Raw genomic sequence first — 25,166 nt, 5'->3', positions numbered from 1 at the left:
GTTCCAGTCCTGATACAATAAAATCGACTAAAATCGTTCTAATAGGGTAAGTACATTAGATGCTCTATTTAAATTCCGAGCGCTCACGACTTACGACTTCGTACAAAAAACGTTGGATTGCCAATCTGGAGGCGGCAATTGATTCTAGAATCTTTACAGGTGGGGAAGATTTTCTGGGCTCAGTGTATTCAAGGAGAATCCATTTCGTGACAAATAATACGACATTCATGAAATTACAAGATTTTCCATATCTGGGAAATTATTCCTATACTTGGAATTTTGGTGTTGTTGTTGATGCTCAATCACCTAGTGGAAGAGAGATTACTTTTATTTATTACTTCACTACTACTCCATGATACATGGTAAATAAACTTTGTAGTGATTTGGTTGAACATTCAAAAACTTGGAAGAAATATGTGCATGCCTTTGGAAGCATTAAATGCGTAGCGCCTCATAAAAATTATAACCGTTTTTTATTTTTGCTCTGGAGGCCCTGTTTGGCGGTGTAATGATGATATTCTGCTTCAACAAGCTCCAACAAAATAGATAACTTCAGAAAGCCTATGAATGATGTCCGAACGGATATGATATTTGCGGTCACTATTTCAAGATGCTTGCTAATTTTGAAAACATTCAAGTAGAACCACACCTCCACTTCATTGAAGTTAGTCTCAATTGCACGCAGCAAATGAAATTGGATTGCTGAACATTTAGGGGCATGTAGGTAACATTGTGGCAATGGAAATTATGATCATAACACTCGTTCACTGTACTTCAACAAATCAACATTTTGAGCAAATGTTTAGATTTCATATATTTTTTCACTTTGCAATAATTGAAGAAGTTTTTGTGTTTAGGACACACAATATTAATGTCAATTTTCTCCTCCTTTCTTGATGAAGACAAAAGGTTACAAAGCTACGGACAGTGACACGTAAGAATAAAGACGCAAGCTTCTGGGCTCGATTTTGAAGATTAGAGTCATAGAGTGCTTTGATGACTATTCCTCCTATGCTCATTTGGAATTCATGAGTACCTCACAAGTAGGTAAAGCCGTCCACGTTAAATTTCGACACCTATCTTCCAATGCGATTTTTCAACATTTTCACAAAGCACGGATACGATAAGTATTGACAGCTGAATCTCTGCTTTATGTGTTGCTTTCAGCATGTTTTCATTCTCTTCCAAACTATTATCAGTTAAAATAAATTGGACATTATCTCAGTGTCCGAAATTTAACGTGGACTCTTGACCTGCAAAGATATGCCTACAAAGATACACCTACCATGCAAATTTAATATAAGGAATGCCCCATTTCTGTCATTTTTAAAGTGTTTGAGGGGAGCAGTTTTTTGTCGAGTTGGGTGTTGCTAAAATGGAAATCATCGTCATGTGCTAAAATCGATTAGTTCCATTCTTTTGTTAACTAGGATTGTTTTGCTTTGCCACTTGTGATTTGAATCGTTGAGCAAAGCTGACTTTACGCACGACCACGCATTTTACCGATTTGAATAGGTTATTTCTGTTCTGATCATCTTTTTCCAAAAAGAAGTTTATGATTAGTTCGTAGCATGTCAAAAATGTACATATTATGACGGACTTCACGCCAATTGATTGTAATGCAATTTTGTACATGATTTCAAAGCAGGACACTAACCATTTTCCACTGATCGAAAACATTTTCGATTTTGGAGTAGGTTTTGAAATAATTGTAGCGTTTTATACAAATTAGGAGAAAATATCTAGGAAACTGTTGATAGCATGAAAATGCTTGATAACGAATTGTGAGAACTAGAAAATAGGACTAGGTTTTCAATTTTCCAATAGGAAATCGATATTAAATCTCAAATTAAAAAATCTTAGACGCCATTTGCCATTGTTGAAAAAAACATCATTATCATTGTTGTCACAAAATTCCTTCAATGCTTTATATCTGGACATCCGTAGTTATTTTAATTTTTCTTATCGTTTGAATCTAGGTTTAAATCCATAATTGCATTTATAGTGTGTTCTTTATCAGAACCTGGAAAACTAATAATAGTGTTTCGTGCCTAAGAAAACAGTATAGGAGAAAAAATAAAATTGTCAAACTAAAGGTATGCGATAACGCTGTTTTTAATGGCAAATATAGAATTTTTCGGTCACTTTGAAACGGTAATAATTCAAGTTCTCATTGATTTGAAAATTTATTGGATCGTTCTTGCATTATATATAGGAACTGTACCGGTTTTGCATGTCTTAATTTGGCAATTTTGCGAATAACTCCAAAAATAAAGCACCGAGGGTAGTACGCAACTGAACGAAGCATACTTAGTAATAATTGTACACATCCCAAGTAACATTTTAAGTTTTATTGAATTCTATAAGCGGTTTTGAGAACCAATTTCGTAAGACTAGCAATAAAACCACAAATTCTCTCAGAACCTCCTGACAACCACTACAAGGTTGACTAACAACTAAGTGGACCACACTTAAGAAGGTTTTGAAAGCAAGATTTAGAATAACTATAAAACTGCCTTAAAACTATATATATCAATGACATCTACATTCTATAGAAGGTTATCAGAACCATGATAAGAGTAACGATGAATCTGTAAAAAATTCGATTCTTTATTTTTTTGCGTGGAATTATGACAACTTTTATTTAATAAAAACAAAAAAAATAATCACGACGTGTTGACATCTACATCATCAGAAAATGTGTTTGGTGTCATGAACGTAATATAATATATTCATGATAAAGGGACTTTTCGATCATTTCCTCAACTTAAAATCATCCCAAGTAACAATCTCAATGCTTCTTAGATTTGTTTAAGTTTTATGAAGGTTTTATAAAGGCCATGCCCAATAACTACGGTTTTATAACGGTCATGTTCTAAACCTATCAGATGAAGACTTATTATACTCTTGAAGATATCTTCACTGCTATCATAGGCTACCCTATAAAACTATAAGTTGTGTCAAATAGATGGTTTTATGATTCGTTTTATGATTGCTTTGAGGTGTTCTTGAAAACAAATACTGTTGACACCAACACCCTAATCTTGAACTTGTCTTCTGAACAACCCTTATAGAACTATTTTGAATTGTTAGTACTGCTTCAAGATATTGATAAGATTCGGTTTTAATTTGTAAATATTATGAAAGTGCTTCAGAATAAATTTATAAATTCAAAATATTATTCCACTTGGAATCAATGAAATTGAAAACATAGATCCCTATCAGTGCTTCTAAGGTCAAGTTTTTGCTTGGGTATAAGCCAGTCATTGAATACCCCAACATATTAAATCAACGTACTGGCAATTAATCATGACCACCGTGTTCGGAAGCATTAGAACCGTGGAATTTAAGTTTTGATGAGGCACTATGTTGTACTGTAAAAAAATGGATTCTTTCTACGGTTCTACAATCTGGGCTGGTAATTAGAATTGGAGAAGGTTGTGTTATGCGATCAAAACACATTAAGGAAAGCAAAGCAGACTATGTTGGCTCATATGATATTCAGAATGAACAATACTGATACTAAAACGGACAATTTGTTTACTGTTACCACGAAGCAGTGAACTAATGTGGAACAACTCAAACATTTATTCTAGTCGACATTGTTAAGAAGTTCTAATTGCCGTTGTAATAATATGAAAGAATACTAGATTTGGTTTCTATTGTTTCATATTGGTTTATTAAACAGATCAAACAAAAATACCGTTCGAATGCGGTACACAACAAATGCTTTTAATTATCGAGATCGGAGTTATCCTTTTGCGCTCCGTATTTCAGGTTTTTCGGACGGTTTTTGTGCGTGGACAACAGTTTCGAAGACAGCCGTTGCTTGCTGTTTTTCATAATAACCTTGAAAAACTTTTCGCACGATGCTTCTGAGAAGTCATGATCAGCTAGCCTTATTACTGTCAAGAACATTTCGCGAAACTTTATGTAGAACTTTAGAGGAATCTTCGATGCACTCGCCTCTGGCTCGTTGGAACCACTCGGTAGATTCATTGCAGCTTCTGTGCTATCGCGTGCCATCCCTGTCCATGAACACATATTAATCATCTCCCTTGTAATCACACAGTCAATTAGCCTGTATGCTGAATCCAAGCCATCAGCTTTTCCAGAAGTTCCACAAACAGTACTCAGTTTTCCGATAGTTCGTTTCATGTAGTCTTCATTTTTCAGCTCCGCTTCTAGGCGATCCAATTCTTCGATGGAAGTTACTGGTTTAAATGGCACATTACTGATGGAAACGTGAGTTTCGGCCTGTACATGTTTTTCGATTACAAGCACTTTCTTCGTCAAAATGTCCATGGACGTTATAAGTTGCGCCAAGCTCATCATCATTTTCAATTGATTATTCTGGATTGCAATTTGGTTAGCAACAATTTCCGCCAATGTTGCATTATTGACTTCCTGTTGATCGACTCTGTCCTCAGACTTATCCGGCAAATTTTCATTGCATTCTATTTCCGCATTCAGCAGGGATTTTTCATTACCGGAATTTGTAGTCTCCACAATATTCTCCGTGACATATTCCTCCTCGTAAACAACCTAAATTTCAAAATAATGCAGTCAGTAAAAATAGTTGTTTGGTTATGTTTTCCTTTTTACCATATCAGCTGGATTCATCGTACTATCCTCCTCGTCATTTTCCATCGCATATTCCACACAGAATTCGTCCTTAGCGGTTTCCGGATTGGTTAGAAATTGGTTAAAATCCTTTACGACATTCGAAGGCTTTTTCTGAACATCCTTACGTCGAGCTTTCTTCGTCTTTGGTTGCACAACCTCATTTTCGTCCGCTTCCGTATCGGGGATCGATTCCATTCTTTCCAACTCCTGATAGGCTCCAGCATAGGTCAGGTTCTGGCGTTTAAGCACGCAATTCAACTTTTCCCAGTTGGATTCAGGAACGGAATTCTCATCGTGACACAGTCTAGCAACTACCGATTTTTTGGGCCAATGAAGAATGCCGTCCTCTTCCCATTTCGATGGCACAACACTGAGACATAATTCACCTTTTTCCACGGTTTGCACTATTTTAAATGGCATTTTTATCAGAATTTGCCTGGGATAACTCCGGATTCCCAACACTTCGTCAGAAACTTTGTTTTTTTATACTGCATGTATTATAGTACACGTTTATTTAGCCTTATCTACTTGAAGGAAAATAAAAGTTTTTTTTTGTATTATGCACGGCTTATTATATTATTATGATTAAGCCTATCGTTAACGGTTGGTTATCAATATAATAATGTAACAATATAATATTTGTTTCCTGATTTAATTATTCATATTTATAAAAAAAATCGTCAATTTAATTAAAATATGCATTTGGGTAAAACACAACTTAATCTTTTATTGATTCATTAGCTTCGTGCTACGTTTTTTCATTCGTCAAAGCTTACCAATTTTTCTAAGAGATGGCCTTTTCATTGCGAAGTTCATAAAGCGTATCATTTCAAAATGACCGACATATAGCGTATTTAAATATTATACACATTTTTATTGAACATACAATTCAATTTGCTTATATGGACACAATGCCACCAGTTTTGTAATACGTCTATGAACATATAATAAACATACGTTTTATTCTCATCTTCATATTAACTTATGATTACTATCAATATACATAGTCACTTTTTTAAAGTTTTTCTACATTTCATCCGCAAATAATATTATCATTTTTTTCATCCATGTATATTAATTCAATGGATCATATATTACACACATGTATATGATGAGAACAGAGTATTATCTGAAAATTGATGGGCTCGACTGAAAAGTAAAAAGTTTACTGGTGCGAGTGCTAAATGCTGATTGCTGATCGCTAAATGCGTGATTCCATTCAATATTCAAGAAAATTAACACCGAAAAAATCTACATCTCAAGCGACATGCAACAAAGACAGAGAACTACACCGCACCGAGCATTAGCGGTTCCAATTTAGGGGACTAGCAATCAAGGTTTGACTAGTAGAAAATCTCGTAGCAATGATAATGTTGAACAGTTAAAATGTTCCGCGGTTTGGGCAATTTCAACACCATGCATTTTGCACGATGCCATCAATTCCGTTGAACGTTCAAAAATCCCATCCATAAGTTCTTCGACGCTGCTCGTAAATCGGATACATGCGACACATGATTCATTGATGACACCATCATTCATTATTTGGGAACTCTGGAAAGAATACTCAACAACATGGTAATGGACATTCTTTTGCAGCAGACGAAAGACAGCTCCACTTTTGAACTCGGCCTCAGTGCTTTTAACAAAGTAGACATTCTGTTCAATCAGATTCATAACTGTCGGTTTAAGTACCATTCCCGAATATCTGTCGGTTTAGGTACCATTCCATAATAACACCGCCGAATATCAGTGTTACAGCCACTTCGACAGAGGACTGATATGGAGTTTCATCGGGTAACTCTTCCACTTCACACTTCCTGTAGACCAAATGTGCATTGCATTCTACCAAAAGATATCCGAAAAGTGCTTCCCATCCCTGCATGCTTACAAACTATCATCATACTCGTGAAAACTATTATGTAAGATGCCGTTACTGTGTTGTCACATATCGAGCCAATACGGCTACTAATGTCAATCTGTGACCTGTCAGACTATGACCCCCGCGCATCTATTAAAAACCTTATCTGTGTACAGTAATAGTAATTTCTACAGTAATAGTAATTACAATAGGGAAACCGCGGTGGCTACATCCATTAGTAAACGGCAATGACGAGCACTGATTATATCCTCGTAAAAAGTCGTTATTATGTGGGATATAACTTGACGATGCCTGAACCCCTCTGATGCCAAAAGGCGAAATCTTGTTGTCGACGTTTTAACAGTTTCCTGATGTTAGAAAAAAAAGTGTTTTTGATGGTGACGTAGATGATAGTATAACGAAAAGATTTTTGTGACATTCTGTATAAAATTGGTGACGAGCTTGTATATTCATATATTCAAAAAAAAAGTGGTTTTGTTGTCTAGGGTCAGCTAACTGAAGAATCCAAAGGAATCTTACGACAAAGTTGCTTTGCATTTCGTCCGACGTGATAGCAGATTACCGGAATTTGGTACAGTCTTCTGCTGCTGCAACACAACGCTTTTTTTATAAGTTACAGTTGTCTTATATCATGGTGATCGATATTGTACACAAACTGCGGATATGGGATTTTCATTGGACTTGAATGATCTGAACTAGCAATTCTTCATGGATAAATATTTATATGTTCGCATTTCCATCCCTCTTGGAACACTAGCCGCCTTGGTACGGTTTGAATCTTTGAGTTATGTATGGAATATGGTCATTCAAGCAACATCACTGCATTCTCATGTCTGCTGTCATGTCGTCTCTGTGGAAAAACTGCGAATCCGGTTCATTTTTGTCATCAGCATCATACGTAGATCCGATCCTGCATAAATGAACTGTACTGTCCATTTCCAGACCATCCACAGATGTATTGAAACTGGCATATGTCGCGTGTTATCCGTATGACGCAACTAGAAAACAAACATGAGAAATATAGTATACAGGACATACAGTATCCAAAATTGTAAAAAAATTCACGGTATGCTAATTTGCGATCCGTACTATTTCGCGCTGAACCATTTCGAGGTTGTTTCACAATGTTATACTGAGCATGCGTCATATAAACAAAAAGTCATCTGGGTGAGATGGGCTTGAAAACACAATCCTAACATAATAAATGTACAGCTCCTAACCGCGCAACTATATACACCGCAAATGAAATGAAGTACAAACCGCAAAAGATGCACCGCCACATTGTCGACCCCGTAATTGTTTATCGTTCGCTAAATGTCGTACAACCGTATTCAGAGTAATATGCTTACCAAATGGTACTGATAAGTGCTTGTATCCCCATTGAACAACTCGCAAAAACGATGCTTTTCTTGTTGTGCCATTACTTTTAAATCGTTCTATCCTAGATCAGTAAGGAAAGAACCGTAACCAGTAAACCGATGTTTGAATCTCGAGGCCACGATTTAAGCAAATTCAATTCGTCCGTACACGATCGACTCATGTTGCGAGCAGTACGCCAGATGTGATAGTTATCCAGAATCCAATCACAAAGCTGCAATCAAAACCTCAAGTTCCATAACTGCGATAAATATCAGTCTATATGAAAAACTTACGGCTTTCAAAGTTTGCGGAAAGGACTAAGGGTTCTTGTTGCTCCGAAGATCATATTCGAATAATTGGTCACAATGCGGTAATGTTTGGATTTTATTTTTATTAATTTCTGAGTTTAAGGAAACCTTCTAGTTGGTACGTGAAACACTTTACAAATTTCTGGACAGACAGGATGAACGCGTTTATAAACAAAAGATTCAATACTTGATTTTGACAGATGTAGTACACATCTGTACATGTGCACTGAAACAAAAACGTAAGCGCGGATTCCACAACGGTTTGACAAAAATCAAAACAATTCAGAGAGATTTATTTATTTATATTAGGCAATGCAATATAGGCAATACAAAAATTCATGACAATTTTTTCAAAACGACTTATCTGCTTTTGCAAACAAAGATTCAAATATCGATTTGACGAATCTGATAGCACTCCCACGCAAACCAACACTATCAATAGGTAGGAGAAGGTTTCGGCTACTTGTTGATGGCTTTAGTTTGCGTCGAAGTGCTATCAGATTCGTCAAATCAACGTTTATATATTTGTTCACAAAAGCAGATAAGTCGTTTTGAAAATTTTGTTTTGAATAAAACAAAACTCGAATAAAAAAAAAGTGACGGTTCGAAAATTCCGGATATCCAGCATTTTACGAGCGCTAATGGCTGCCACAGTCCAACTCAGTTTTTTGTAGGGTGGAAACAGTTTGAAGTCTGGCTTGTGTCGTATGACACAAAAACGATAAGTTTTCATCATCATAATGATGATGATGATCACTGCTGTGTCATACGACACAAGCCAAATGTCAAATCGAATGCCCCACCAAAAAGTGAGTTAAATTGTGGCGGCCATTACCACACGTAAAATGCTGGATAAGGATGGAATTTGGGCACGGAAAATAAAAATCCCGGCCCCATTTAAAATGCACGGGGATCAAAATCCGGCGGAAAATTTTCCCGAGGTGTAAGCTAATAAGACTAATAAGACATCGATCAAAAATTATTCGACATCTGTCAAAAGGAATTTTGCTCTGCAAGCAGGGTTATTCGCAAATCATTGAACAGTTCTGTAATTTTCAAGTTTATTTTGATTTTAATTTGTTAATCGGACTAAGACCTTAATCATTTGGTATGTGATCGGAATTAAAGAACAGTTTGACATTTCGACAAAGAGACAGAATGTCAAATTATTCGTTTATTTTAATACTTATAATTATTATTCCATGAATATAAACTGAACAATTTTAACGGTTTCATGAATGATTCACTTATATTCGGGGTTTTCAATTTATGTATACAACACGCTATTTCGCCATGCTTCTAAACTTTTAGTATACTCAATCTGGGTACTGCGGATAGAGCCGCTTTTCTGCGCTCAAGCGAGCAGAGGGATATTTTGAAATCACTCCCATAAACAAAATTATTTTGCAGTTACTTGGCTGTCAAACATTTCCCGCTCTTCGAATTTCTCTTTCCACGCTGCATGAGAGCGCACAAATGCGCTAGACTCTACATGACTTTACGATTGTTTACATACATTCATGCTCCAATCAGCTGCTGAATCTCGTGAAATTTCGTAACGAGTGCTTTTTAGTTGCATTCCCACTAATTTTCCACTCGAAATATAATGTGAGAATATTTGTTACAAAGAAGACAAAACTCAGACAAAGTTTATTTTTATTTTTTCCCAACATAATAACAATACTTCTCAATATTAGATCAGAAACGAACATAACCACAATCTTCAATGTTTGGCTCCGGCACAATAGAAAATTTTGGCTTCAGTTTGACAACCAAATCGATTCTAGTTATCCGCACCACCCAGTACTCAATTAAGTTTGGAAACTCGGAATGAGGGACTAGCGAAGTTGGATTTTCTCACAATCCGTACGTTAATCCTAACTTCACTAGTGGCGCGCTATTCTAATTAGGGCCTGATTAGACTGGCGCACTACTAGCAAAGTTAGGTTTAACGTACGGATTGCGAGAAAAATCAACTTCGATAGTTCTATTTTAACTTTCAACTTGATTAGCGATATTTATAAATAAACCCATATATTAAACCAGCAGTAGTAGTAGTAGATTATTTTCAGTGCAATATAACAGAAAGCCAAGAATATTTTTTTAAAAGTGCTTGCTGCTTTTCAACCGTTTAACCAATCATCATTTTATTTACTTCCACCAAAAGCACCTATGTGGAATCTTGTCACCATCAGGTTTATTAAAGTATAATCCACCTAATTAAGATATTAGTTTGCGCTAGACGCTTAAATATTTGCTTTAAATATAGCATCAATTTTTGCTTAAAAAGCAAATGAGTCCATTTAAAAATGTTCTTGGATTATTTGCTTTTATGAGCTGACATCTCATTTTATTTACACGTAATACAGCTTCTGTATATTTCCGATAGATGTATTTTCAATCAAGACAAACGCCATCTGATGGATACATGTAGAACTTTCTATGAGTTTATGAAACCCTTGAGAAGGTAATGATATAAGGCAAATAATTTTATTGTTATCTTGGCGCAGGGATATTGAATTTACATATTCCTCCGTCGCCATATTAAAATTATAAACAAATTAGAAGAAATTTGTTAAAATCACAGGAATACAACTAAATATTGCTTAAATTAGGAAAATATATGCCATGACATATATACATTTTTTCCCAGAAATGTTATATTTTAATAAAATTGTGAAAACAAATTTCATTCTAACAGATAAAATGATTTTTTTTTTGTAAATATGCACTATTTATGAGGCGCTTTTATTTATGGCTCCTATCATTCCAAAATTCACGGCAAATATCCAGGCGCATATGATTTTAAGTTGAGGAAATGATCGAAAAGTCCCTTTATCATGAATATATTATATTACGTTCATGACACCAAACACATTTTCTGTTGATGTAGATGTCAACACGTCGTGATTATTTTTTGTTTTTATTAAATAAAGTTGTCATAATTCCACGCAAAAAATAAAGAATCGAATTTTTACAGATTCATCGTTACTCTTATCATGGTTCTGATAACCTTCTATAGAATGTAGATGTCATTGATATATATAGTTTTAAGGTAGTTTTATAGTTATTCTAAATCTTGCTTTCAAAACCTTCTTAAGTGTGGTCCACTTAGTTGTTAGTCAACCTTGTAGTGGTTGTCAGGAGGTTCTGAGAGAATTTGTGGTTTTATTGCTAGTCTTACGAAATTGGTTCTCAAAACCGCTTATAGAATTCAATAAAACTTAAAATGTTACTTGGGATATGCGCCTGGATATTTGCCGTGAATTTTGGAATGATAGGAGCCATAAATAAAAGCGCCTCATAAATAGTGCATATTTACAAAAAAAAAATCATTTTATCTGTTAGAATGAAATTTGTTTTCACAATTTTATTAAAATATAACATTTCTGGGAAAAAATGTATATATGTCATGGCATATATTTTCCTAATTTAAGCAATATTTAGTTGTATTCCCCGTGATTTTTAACAAATTTCTTCTAATTTGTTTATAATTTTAATATGGCGACGGAGGAATATGTAAATTCAATATCCCTGCGCCAAGATAACAATAAAATTATTTGCCTTATATCATTACCTTCTCAAGGGTTTCATAAACTCATAGAAAGTTCTACATGTATCCATCAGATGGCGTTTGTCTTGATTGAAAATACATCTATCGGAAATATACAGAAGCTGTATTACGTGTAAATAAAATGAGATGTCAGCTCATAAAAGCAAATAATCCAAGAACATTTTTAAATGGACTCATTTGCTTTTAAGCAAAATTGATGCTATATTTAAAGCAAATATTTAAGCGTCTAGCGCAAACTAATATCTTAATTAGGTGGATTATACTTTAATAAACCTGATGGTGACAAGATTCCACATAGGTGCTTTGCGGAAGTAAATAAAATGATGATTGGTTAAACGGTTGAAAAGCAGCAAGCACTTTTAAAAAAATATTCTTGGTTTTCTGTTATATTGCACTGAAAATAATCTACCACTACTACTGCTGGTTTAATATAGGTTTATTTATAAATATCGCTAATCAAGTTGAAAGCCAAAATAGAACTATCGAAGTTGGATTTTCTTGCAATCCGTACGTTAAACCTAACTTTGCTAGTAGTGCGCTAGACTAATTATGCCCTAATTTGACTAGCGCGCCACTGGTGAAGTTAGGTTTAATGTACGGATTAAGAGAAAATCCAACTTCATAATCTATTCCAAGTTTCAACTTAATTGAATACTAGATTGGTGCGGATAACTAGAATCGATTTGGTTGTCAAACTGAAGCCAAAATTTTCTATTGTGCCGGAGCCAAACATTGAAGATTGTGGTTATGTTCGTTCCTGATCTAATATTGAGAAGTATTGTTATTATGTTGGGAAAAAATAAAAATAAACTTTGTCTGAGTATTGTCTTCTTTGTAACAAATATTATCACATTATATTTCGAGTGGAAAATTAAGGTGGGAATGCAACTAAAAAGCACTCGTTGCAGAATTTCGCAGTTCAACATTGAGCAAAGTTAAGTAAAATCTTGATTAAAATCAAAGATACAGAGAACTGTCAGACACGAACTAACGAACAAAGGCCCTGACGAATATCGTGATCGATCGATGGGGCCAGCGTGTAGTGACAGCAGTGATCATCATTGATGAAGGATGATTTTCAAAACGAGTTTGGGATTGTTATTTCTCTTGCCAGACAAAACTGCAGATCACAGGGTGACAGCTGGTTCCAGGAAGAATGGGATGATGTTTGATGCAGGATTTGAGAGTTGAAGGACTAAACAGTGGGTTTGAAAGTCAGCATGCAGGCTGAGATGAACGACAAAACTGCAGTCGGATTCTTGCATTTTAAGTTTTGTTAAGATTCTATGGCGGTTTGAGGCCAATTTCGTAAGACCAATAAAACCACATTCTCTCAGGAACCTCCTGACAACCACTACAAGGTTGACTAACAACAGCAACTAAAGTGGACCACACTTAAGAAGGTTTTGAAAGCAAGATTTTGGTGCTTCTCAAAACTGCCTTAAAACTATATATATCAATGCCAACTCTTTATTCTATAGAAGGTTATCAGAACCATGATGGTAACAATTGAATCTGTGAAAATTCGGTGATTCTTTTGTTTTTGCGTAGGAATTATGACAACTTTTATTTAATAAAACAAAAAATAATCACGACATTGACATCTACATCATCCAGAAAATGTGTTTGGTGTCATGAACGTAATATAATATATCCATGATAAAAGGACTTTTAGATCATTTCATCAGCTTAAAATCCATATGCGCCTGGATATTTTGCCAGCCAATTTTGGAATGATAGAATACATAAATAAAAGCGCCTCATAAATAGATGCATATTTACAAAAAAAATCATTTTATCTGTTAGAATGAAATTTGGTATTCTAATTTCAGTAAATATATAACATTTCTGGGAAAAAAAGTATATATATGTCATGGTATATATTTTCCCTAATTTAAGCAATATTTAGTTGTATTCCCCATGAAGTTGTAACAAATTTCTTCTAATTTGTTTATAATTTTAATATAGCGACGGAGGAATATGTAAATTCAATATCCCTGTAGGAATAACAATAGATCTTTTTGCCTTATATCATTACCTTCTCAAAGGTTTCATAAACTCATAGAAGATACTACATGTATCCATCAGATTGGCGTTTGTACGATTGAAAAGCATCTATCAAAATATACTGAAGCTGTGTGCGTGTAAATAAAATGGGGTAACAAGCTCATAAAAGCAAATAATCCAAGAACATTTTTAAATGGACTCATTTTGCTTTTATTAAAAGTGATGCTAAATTTAACTGTGAATATTTAAGCGTCTAGCGCAAACTAATATCTTAGTTAGGTGGATTATACTTTAATAAACCTGATGGTGACAAGATTCCACATAGGTGCTTTGCGGAAGTAAATAAAAATGATGAGGACGGATTTAAACGGTTTAGAAAGCAGCAAGCTGCACACTGAAAATATTCTTGGTTTTCTGTTGTATTGCACTGAAAATAATCTACCACTACTACTGCTGGTTTAATATATGGGAACATTCTAAATATCGCTTTAATCAAGTTTGAAAGCCAAAATAGGGAACTATCGAAGTTGGATTTTTTTCTTGCAATCCGTACGTTAAACCTAACTTTGCTGGTAATTGCGCTGGTCTAATCAGGGCCTAATTAGAATGGCGCTGCACTAGTGAAGTTAGGATTAACAACCTGGTTAATGAAAAATCAACTTCATAATCTATTCCAGGTTTCAACGAATTGAAATACTAATTGATTGCGGATAGCTAGAATCGATTTGGTTTGCATCGACTGAAGCCAAAATTTTCTATTGTGCCGGAGCCAAACTGACAAGAAGATTGTGGTTGTATTCGTTTCACAGTCTAATATTGAGAAGTATTGTTATTATGTTGGGAAAAATAAAAATAAACTTTGTCTGAGTTTTGTCTTCTTTGTAACAAATATTCTCACATTATATTTCAGTGCCGGAAAATTAGGCAGAATGCAACTAAAAAGCACTCATTGCAGAATTTCTAAAGATTCAGCGGCTGATTTATGAACGTATGTAAACAATCGTAAAGTCATGTAGAGTCTAGCGCATTTGTGCGCTCTCATGCAAAGTGTGCAGAGAAATTCCAAGAGCATTGGAAAATAACAGCCAAGTAACACAAAATAATTTTTGTTTATGTAGAATTGATTTCAAAATATCCTCTGCTCGCATGAGCGCAGAAAAGCGGCTCATATCCGCGAGTACCCAGATTGAGTATACTAAAAGTTTAGAAGCATGGCGAAATAGCGTGTTGTATCCATAAATTGAAAACCCCGAATATAAGTGAATCATTCGTAAGAACGTTAAAATTATTTCAGTTTATATTTCGCTTGGAATAATAATAATTATAAGTATTAAAATAAACGAATAATTTGACATTCTTTATCTCTTTGTCGAAATCTCAAACTGTTCTTTAATTCCGATCACTTACCAAATAGTTAAGGTCTTAGTCCGATTAACAAATTAAAATCAAAATAAACTTGAAAATTACAGGGCTGTTCAATGATTTTGCGAATAACCCTGCTTGCAGAAACGAAATTCCTTTTGACAGAATAATGTCGAATAATTTTTTGATCGATGTCATAATAGTCCCATTGAAAGCTTACACCTCAGCATAATTTTCACTTCAGTTTTGATCCCCGTGCATTTTAAATGGAATTGAGGATTTTTATTTTCCGACTTAAATTCCATATTATCCAGCATTTGCATTAATGGTAATGGCCGCCTGATTGCTCCCCACTTTTGGTGGAGCATTCAGGTTGACATTTGGCTTGTGACATATATGACACAGCGGTGATCATCATCATCATGGATTCATCATTATGATGATGAAAACTTATCATTTTGTGTCATACGCCTGACCTGACCAGACTTCAGAAACTGTAACCACCTACAAAAGCAGGTTGGACTGTGGCAGCCGTTGGCGCTCGTAAAATACTGAATATCAGGCCTTTTCGAACCGTCACTTTTTTTATTCAGCAGGTTTTGTTTTATTCAAAGCAAAATTTTGCAAAACGACTTATCTGCTTTGTGAACAAATATATAAACGGTGATTTGACGAATCTGATAGCACTTCGACGCAAACTAAAGCCCATCAACAAGTAGCCAGAAACCTTCTCCTACCTGTGTGATGGTGTTGGTTTGCGTGGAGTGCTATCAGGTCGAATCAAATCAATATCAGACCCCGGCCAATATGACCGCTTTTAATCTGAACACTTTTTGAATTTGAGCCCCGTTCGTTTGAACATCGTTCAAATTAAATAATTTCAAACGTCATTAACGCGTGGAATCGAGGAAGAAAAATGGAACATCAGAACGGAATGCAGAATCAAAACAAACCAGCAAAGAGAGCAGCCAAAACAAGTTTTCTACAAATTGTGGAATCCGTTCAAATTAAAAATGAACCCCGTTAATTGTTGAATGAGTACTTCAAATTATCAGGGTCCACAGTATTTGAATCTTTGTTTTTAAGCGAATCAGTCATTTTGAAAAAAGTATCATAATTTTTTGTGTGCCTATATTGCATTGCCTAAGTATAAATAAATAAATCTCTCTGAATTGTTTTGATTTTTGTCAAACCATTTATGGAATCCGCGCTTACGTTTTTGTTTCAATTGCACATGTACAGATGTGTACTACATCTATCAAAATCAAGTATTGAATCTTTGTTTATAAACGTTCATCCTGTCTGTCAGGGGGTTGTAAAGTGTTTCCCGTACCAACTAGAAGGTTCCTTAAACTCAGAAGTGTAATAAAATAAAATCCAAACATTACCGCATTGCTGACCAATGGTATTTCGAATATGATCTTTAGACAACCAAGAACCCTTAGTCCTTTCACCAAACTTTGAAAGCCGTAAGTTTTTCATATAGACTGATATTTATCGCAGTTATGGAACTTGAGGGTTTTGATTGCAACTTGTGATTGGATTCTGGATGCTATCACATCTGGCGTACTGCTCGCAACATGGAGTCGATCGTGTACGGACAGATTGAATTTAGCTTAAATCGTGGCCTCGAGATTCAAACATCAGTTTTACAGATTTTGGTTCTTTCCTTACTGATCTAGAATAGAACGATTTGATAATAGCACAACAGAGAAAGCATCGTTTTTGCAGGTTGTTCAATGGGGATACAAGCACTTATAATTACCATTTGGTAAGCATATATTACTCTGAATACGGTTGTACGACATTTGGCAGACGATATAAACAATTACAGGGGTCAGCAATGTGGCGGTGCATCTTTTTGCCAGTTTGGCGACTTCATTTCATTTTGCCGTTGTATATAGTTGCGCGGTTAGGAGCTGTACATTTATTATATTGGGATTGTGTTTTCAAACCCATCTCACCCAGATGACTTTTTGTTTTATGACGCATGCTCAGTATAATATTTGTGAAACAACCTCGAAATGGTTCAGCGCGAAATAGTGGGATCGCAAATTAGCATACCGTGATTTTTTACAATTTTGGATGCTATTATGTCCTGTATACTATATTTCTCATGTTTGTTTTCTAGTTGCGTCATACGGATAACACGCGACATATGCAGTTTCAATACATCTGTGGATGGTCTGGAAATGGACAGTACAGTTCATTTATGCAGGATCGGATCTGCGTATGATGCTGATGACAAAAATGAACCGGATTCGCAGTTTTTCCACAGAGACGACATGACAGCTTGAACGTGAGAACGCGGTGATGTTGCTTGAATGACCATAATATTCCTTTTGCGCTCAAAGATTCAAACCGTACCAAGGCTAGTGTTCCAAGAGGGATGGAATGCGAACATGAAATATTTATCCATGAAGGTGCTAGTTCAGGTTATTTCAAGTCAATAGAAAATCCCATATCCGCAGTTTGTGTAGAATATCGATCACCATGATAACAAGACAACTGTAACCTCAAAAAAAGCGTTGTGTTACAGCAGCAGAAGACTGTACCAAATTCCATTAATCTCTGCTATCACGTCGGACGGAAATGCAAAACAACTTTGTCGTAAAGGACATATTTGGATTCTTCAGTTAAGCTGACCCTAGACAACAAAACCACTTTTTTTTGAATATATCGAATATACAAAGCTCGTCACCAATTTTATACAGAATGTCACAAAAATCTTTTCGTTATACTATCATCTAAATACCATCAAAAACACTTTTTTTTTTTTAACATCAGGAAACTGTTAAAACGTCGTAGCAACAAGATTTCGCCTTTTGGCATCAGAGGGATCAGGCGGCATCGTCAAGTTATATCCCGCATGTTAACGGCTTTTTACGAGATATAATCAGTGCTCGGAGCGCTCTGTGTTGCCGTTTACTAATGGATGTAGCCACCGCGGTTTCCCTATTGTAATTACTATTACTGCCTTAGAAATTAACTATTACTGTACAGCATACACAGATAGGTTTTTAATAGATGCGCATGGTGGTCATAGTCTGACAGGTCTGTCACAGATTGACACTAGTAGCCGTATTGGCTCGATATGTGACAACACAGTAACTGACATCTTACATAGTTAGTTTTCACGAGTATGATGATGGTTTGTAAGCATGCAGGGATGGGAAACACTTTTCGGATATCTTTGAGTGAAGAATGCAATGCACATTTGGTCTACAGGAAGTGTGAAATGGAAGAGTTACCCGATGAAACTCCATATCAGTCCTCTGTCGAAGTGAAACATAACGCATTATTCAGCGGTGTTATTATTATGGAATGGTACCTAAACCAAACAGATGTTCGGAATGAGTACTTAAACCGGCAGTTATGAATCTGATTGAACAGAAGGTCTACTTTTGTTAAAAAGCACTGAGGCCGAGAGTTCAAAGTGGAGCTGTCTTTCGTCTGCTGCAAAAGATGTCCATTACCATGTTGATGAGTATTCTTTCCAGAGTTCCCAAATAATGAATGATGGTGTCATCAATGAATCATGTGTCGCATGTATCCGATTTACGAGCAGCGTCGAACTTATGGATGGGATTTTTGAACGTTCAACGGAATTGATGGCATCGTGCAAAATGCATGGTGTTGAAAGTACCCAAACCGCGGAACATTTGCTGTTCAACATTATCATTGCTACAAGTTTTCTACTAGTCAAACCTTGATTGCTAGTCCCTAAATTGGAACCACCGCTAATGCTCGGTGCAGTGTAGTTCTCTGTCTTTATTGCATGTCACTTGAGATGTAGATTTTTTCGGTGTTAATTTTCTTGAATATTTAGTGGAATCACGCATTTAGCGATCAGCAATCAGCATTTAACACTCGCACCAGTAAACTTTTTTACTTTTCAATCGAGGCCATCAATTTTCAGATAATACTCTGTTCTCATCCTTATACATATGTGTAATATATGATCCATTGAATTAATATACATGGATGAAAAAAAATGATAATATTATTTGCGGATGAAATGTGAAAAACTTTTAAAAAAATGACTATGTATATTGATAGTAATCATGAGTTAATATGAAAGATGAAAATAAAACTTATTATGTTTTATTATATGTTCATAGACGTATTACAAAACTGGTGGCATTGTGTCCATATAAGCAAATTGAATTGTATGTTCAATAAAAATGTGTATAATATTTAAACCGCTATATGTCAGGTCATTTTGAAATGATACGCTTTATGAACTTCGCAATGAAAAGGCCATCTCTTAGAAAATTAGTAAGCTTTGACGAATGAAAAAACGTAGCACGAAGCTAATAGATCAATAAAAGATTAAGTTATGTTTTACCCAAATGCATATTTTAATTAAATTGACGATTTTTTTTATAAATATGAATAATTAAATCAGGAAACAAATATTATATTGTTACATTATTATATTGATAACCAACCGTTAACGATAGAGCTTAATCATAATAATATAATAAGCCCGTGCATAATCCACAAAAAAAACTTTTAACTTCCTTCAAGTAGATAAGGCTAAATAAACGTGTACTATAATACATGCAGTATAAAAAACAAAGTTTCTGACGAAGTGTTGGGAATCCAGAGTTATCCCAGGCAAATTCTGATAAAATGCCATTTAAAATAATAGTGCAAACCGTGGAAAAAGGTGAATTATGTCTCCAGTGTTTTATTGCCATCAGGAATGGGAAGGGGACGGCATTCTTCGGTATTTAAAAATCGGTAGTTGCTAGACTGTGTCACGATGAGAATTCCGTTCCTGAATCCAACTGGGGAGAAAAGTTGAATTGCGTGCTTAAACGCCAAGAACCTGAAACCTATGCTGGGAGCCTATCAGGAGTTGGAAAAGATGGAATCGATCCCCGATACGGAAGCGGACGAAAATGAGGTTGTACCGCGAAAGCCAAAAGAAGACGAAGAAAGCTCGACGTGAGGATGTTCCAGAAAAAGCCTTCGAATGTCGTAAAGGATTTTAACCAATTTCTAACCAATCCGGAAACCGCTAAGGATGAATTCTGTATGGAATATGCGATGGAAAATGACGAGGAGGATAGTACGATGAATCCAGCTGATATGGTAAAAGGAAAACATAACCAAACAACTATTTTACTGCAGCTGCATTATTTTGAAATTTAGGTTGTTTACGAGGGAGAATATGTCACGGAGAATATTGTGGAGACTACAAATTCCGGTAATGAAAAATCCCTGCTGAATGCGGAAATAGAATGCAATGAAGATTTGCCGGATAAGTCTGAGGACAGAGTCGATCAACGGGAAATTCAATGAAAATACCTTGTTGGCGGAAAGTGGCGCTAACCAAGTCCTGCAATCCAGAATAATCAATTGAAAATGATGATGAGCTTGGCGCAACCGCAACAAATCCATGGACATTTTGACGGAAGAAAGTGCTATGTAATGTGAAAAACATGTGGGCCGAAACTCACGTTTCCATCAATGTGCCATTTAAACCGGTAACTGTCGAAGAATTGGATCGCCTAGAAGCGGAGCTGAAAAATGAAGACTACGCCAGAGCAGACTATCGGAAAACTGAGTACTGTTTGTGGAACTTCTGGAAAAGCTGATGAAAGCTTGGATTTTGCATGCAGGCTAATTGACTATGTGTGATTACAAGGAGATGATTAATATGTGTTCATGGACAGGGATGGCACGCGATAGCTTTAGAAGCTGCAATATAGATCTGAAGTGGTTCCAACGAGCCAGAGGCGGAAGTGCATCGAAAGGTCCTCTAAAGTTCTACGCAAAGGATTTCGCGAAATGTTCTTGACAGTAATAAGGCTAATGATCATGACTTCTCAGAAGCATCGATGCGAAAAGTTTTTCAAGGTTATTATGAAAAACAACGAAAGCAGCGGCTGTCTTCGAAACTGTTGTCCACGCACAAAACCGTCCGAAAAACCTGAAATACCGGGCGCAAAAGGACGCTCCGATCTCGATAATTAAAAGCATTTGTTGTGTACCGAATTCGAATGGTATTTTTGTTTGATCTTTTTAATAAACCAATATGAAACAGTAGAAACCAAGTTTAGTTTTCTTTCATATTATTACAACGGCAATTAGAACTTCTTAACAATATCGACTAAAACCAATTTTTGAGTGCTTCGTGGTAACAGTAAACAAATTGTCCGTTTTAGTATCAGTATTGTTCATTCTGAATATCATATGAGCCAACATAGTCTGCTTTGCTTTCCTTAATAATGTTTTGATCGCATAACTTTAGCTTCTCCAATTCTAATTACCAGCCCGGATTAGCCAGAGACCGTAGAAAGAATCCATTTTTTTACAGTACAACATAGTGCCTCATCAAAACCCAGATTCCACGGTTCCTAATGCTTTTGAACACGGTGGTCATGATTAATTAGCGGTACGTTGATTTAATATGTTGGGGTATTCAATGACTGGCTTATACCCAGGCAAAACTTGACCTTAGAAGCACTAATGGGATCTATGTTTTCAGTTTCATTGATTCAGAATGGAATAAATATTTTTCGTTTATAAATTTATTCTGAAACACTTTCATAATATTTACAAATTAAAACCGAATCTTATCAATATCTTGGAAGCAGTACTAACAATTCAAAAATAGTTCTATAAGGGTTGTTCAGAAAGAACAAGTTCAAGATTAAGTTATTTGAATTATCCAGCAGTATTTGTTTTCAAAAGAACATACCTCAAAGCAATCATAAAACGAATCATAAAACCATCCTATTTGGCACAACTTATAGTTTTATAGGGTAGCCTATGATACTTGATGAAGATAACAGAAATATAATAAGTCTTCATCTAATAGGTTTAGAACATGACCGTTATAAAACCGTAGTTATTGGGCGTAGCCTTTATAAAACCTTCATAAAGCTTAAACAAATCTAAGAACATTGAAGTTATTTACTTGGGATCCCAAGTAACATTTTAAGTTTTATTGAATTCTATAAGCGGTTTTGAGAACCAATTTCGTAAGACTAGCAATAAAACCACAAATTCTCTCAGAAGCTCCTGCCAACCACTGCAAGGTTGACTAACAACGAAGTGGACCACACTTAAGAAGGATTTGAAAGCAAGATTTAGAATAACTATAAAACTGCCTTAAAACTATATAGATCAATGACATCTACAGTCTATAGAAGTTTATCAGAACCATGATAAGAGTAACGATGAATCTGTAAAAAATTCGATTCTTTATTTTTTTGCGTGGAATTATGACAACTTTTATTTAATAAAAACAAAAAAAAATAATTACGACGTGTTGACATCTACATCATCAGAAAATGTGTTTGGTGTCATGAACGTAATATAATATATTCATGATAAAGGGACTTTTCGATCATTTCCTCAACTTAAAATCATATGCGCCTGGATATTTGCCGTGAATTTTGGAATGATAGGAGCCATAAATAAAAGCGCCTCATAAATAGTGCATATTTACAAAAAAAAAGCAATTTATCTGTTAGAATGAAATTTGTTTTCACAATTTTATTAAAATATAACATTTCTGGGAAAAAATGTATATATGTCATGGCATATATTTTCCTAATTTAAGCAATATTTAGTTGTATTCCCCGTGATTTTAACAAATTTCTTCTAATTTGTTTATAATTTTAATATGGCGACGGAGGAATATGTAAATTCAATATCCCTGCGCCAAGATAACAATAAAATTATTTGCCTTATATCATTACCTTCTCAAGGGTTTCATAAACTCATAGAAAGTTCTACATGTATCCATCAGATGGCGTTTGTCTTGATTGAAAATACATCTATCGGAAATATACAGAAGCTGTATTACGTGTAAATAAAATGAGATGTCAGCTCATAAAAGCAAATAATCCAAGAACATTTTTTAAATGGACTCATTTGCTTTTTAAGCAAAAATTGATGCTATATTTAAAGCAAATATTTAAGCGTCTAGCGCAAACTAATATCTTAATTAGGTGGATTATACTTTAATAAACCTGATGGTGACAAGATTCCACATAGGTGCTTTGCGGAAGTAAATAAAAATGATGATTGGTTAAACGGTTGAAAAGCAGCAAGCACTTTTAAAAAAATATTCTTGGTTTTCTGTTATATTGCACTGAAAATAATCTACCACTACTACTGCTGGTTTAATATATGGGTTTATTTATAAATATCGCTAATCAAGTTGAAAGCCAAAATAGGGAACTATCGAAGTTGGATTTTTCTTGCAATCCGTACGTTAAACCTAACTTTGCTAGTAGTGCGCTAGTCTAATCAGGCCCTAATTAGAATAGCGCGCCACTAGTGAAGTTAGGATTAACGTACGGATTGTGAGAAAAATCCAACTTCGCTAGTCCCCTATTCCGGGTTTCAACTTAATTGAGTACTGGGTGGTGCGGATGAATAGAATCGATTTGGTTGTCAAACTGAAGCCAAAATTTTCTATTGTGCCGGAGCCAAACATTGAAGATTGTGGTTATGTTCGTTTCTGATCTAATATTGAGAAGTATTGTTATTATGTTGGGAAAAAATAAAAATAAACTTTGTCTGAGTTTTGTATTCTTTGTAACAAATATTCTCACATTATATTTCGAGTGGAAAATTAGTGGGAATGCAACTAAAAAGCACTCGTTACGAAATTTCACGAGATTCAGCAGCTGATTGGAGCATGAATGTATGTAAACAATCGTAAAGTCATGTAGAGTCTAGCGCATTTGTGCGCTCTCATGCAGCGTGGAAGAGAAATTCGAAGAGCGGAAATGTTTGACAGCCAAGTAACTGCAAAATAATTTTGTTTATGGGAGTGATTTCAAAATATCCCTCTGCTCGCTTGAGCGCAGAAAAGCAGCTCTATCCGCAGTACCCAGATTGAGTAAACTAAAAGTTTAGAAGCATGGCGAAATAGCGTGTTGTATACATAAATTGAAAACCCCGAATATAAGTGAATCATTCATGAAACCGTTAAAATTGTTCAGTTTATATTCATGGAATAATAATTATAAGTATTAAAATAAACGAATAATTTGACATTCTGTCTCTTTGTCGAAATGTCAAACTGTTCTTTAATTCCGATCACATACCAAATGATTAAGGTCTTAGTCCGATTAACAAATTAAAATCAAAATAAACTTGAAAATTACAGAACTGTTCAATGATTTGCGAATAACCCTGCTTGCAGAGCAAAATTCCTTTTGACAGAATAATTTCGAATAATTTTTGATCGATGTCTTATTAGTCTTATTGTGGGCCGAGTCTGTGATTTTCGCCGATTTCTTGGCCTGATGAAGTTGCAGTTCACTCTCCAGGGCTTGGTGCGCTTCCAGGCTTTGTTGTTCCAGTCCCTGCAGCAAGACATTTTTACCTGCTAGGGCGCTTGAGCCGTTGCTGCTGCCTGAGACGCTGCTTGCGCGAGTACTCTGAGCCACATATGCTGCCTGCTTGGCAGCGACACCTGATTCGCTACAGCTGAGTTGGCCTGATCTGCAGGCCCTGTGCTATGGAGCGGAGACCCTTCCGGCGCTGTAGCCAGTTTTGCTGGAGTAGTACGAGGCCGCGTTGCCGGTCGTATTCGTGATCGATGTCCTTTCCGCTCGAGACAGATCGTGCATGGAGTGCCTCTACCAGGGCGAGAGTAGAGAGATACCGCTGGTTAGGTGTTGGACATTTGGTTTGGTGTTGGTTAGGATTGAGATAAGATAAATTACCTATACAAACTAGAAGTACAACCAGCGGAGATACTGACCCGAAATTTCATGATCTTCATTGTTGGACGGGAGGGTGTGGGCTGATCGCTAGGCAGTCTAAAACTGTCAAACTGTAAAAAGAGGGTGTTAGAATAGAAGACTATAACCCTTGAAGAACCCATCGATAGAGCGTCCAACTAATTTAACATTATTGTTTAAAATGTGCAAGTTTAGCCAGTTGATCATAATTTGATATCAAAAGACTCTTTGAGCTTGATTAAATTCAAGGTCTGTCATTTGAAGAACTAACAATATTTTCAGAATCAATGATTGTGACTTTGAAAACTTAAAAAAAAGCAATACGTAACTAC

The 25,166-nt window shown here is 35.5% G+C and overlaps 2 protein-coding genes and 1 long non-coding RNA gene across 3 annotated transcripts in view; 1 reads left to right on the top strand and 2 right to left on the bottom strand.

Annotated features, from left to right (window-relative positions):
* Nucleotides 1-3,651: 3,651 nt before the first annotated feature.
* LOC134219712 (uncharacterized) lies at nt 3,652-5,137 on the bottom strand. The gene is made up of 2 exons (XM_062698547.1): nt 4,606-5,137; nt 3,652-4,545 (listed from the first exon to the last, which is right to left on the bottom strand). The coding sequence occupies exons 1-2, from the start codon at nt 5,044-5,046 to the stop codon at nt 3,733-3,735; spliced, it is 1,254 nt and encodes a 417-aa protein (XP_062554531.1). The 5' UTR covers nt 5,047-5,137; the 3' UTR covers nt 3,652-3,732.
* Nucleotides 5,138-6,942: 1,805 nt separating this feature from the next.
* Nucleotides 6,943-8,366, bottom strand: LOC134219713 (uncharacterized). Its single transcript, XR_009981644.1, has 3 exons — nt 8,158-8,366; nt 7,855-8,096; nt 6,943-7,503 (listed from the first exon to the last, which is right to left on the bottom strand). It is a non-coding gene; the product is annotated as an uncharacterized LOC134219713 (long non-coding RNA).
* An 11,708-nt stretch (nt 8,367-20,074) lies between these two features.
* LOC134221925 (uncharacterized) overlaps nt 20,075-25,166 on the top strand; it is a 7,529-nt gene continuing 2,437 nt past the window's right edge. The window contains exon 1 of the mRNA XM_062701090.1: nt 20,075-20,215. Within this exon, the coding sequence (XP_062557074.1) occupies nt 20,075-20,215 (141 nt within the window). The remainder of the gene's footprint in view (nt 20,216-25,166) is intronic.

This window comes from Armigeres subalbatus, chromosome 3 (genome assembly GCF_024139115.2).
Source record: "Armigeres subalbatus isolate Guangzhou_Male chromosome 3, GZ_Asu_2, whole genome shotgun sequence".
Taxonomy (NCBI): Eukaryota; Metazoa; Arthropoda; class Insecta; order Diptera; family Culicidae; genus Armigeres; species Armigeres subalbatus.
Note: the sequence above shows the minus strand (reverse complement) of the source record. Positions and strands in the feature narration are given on the sequence as shown.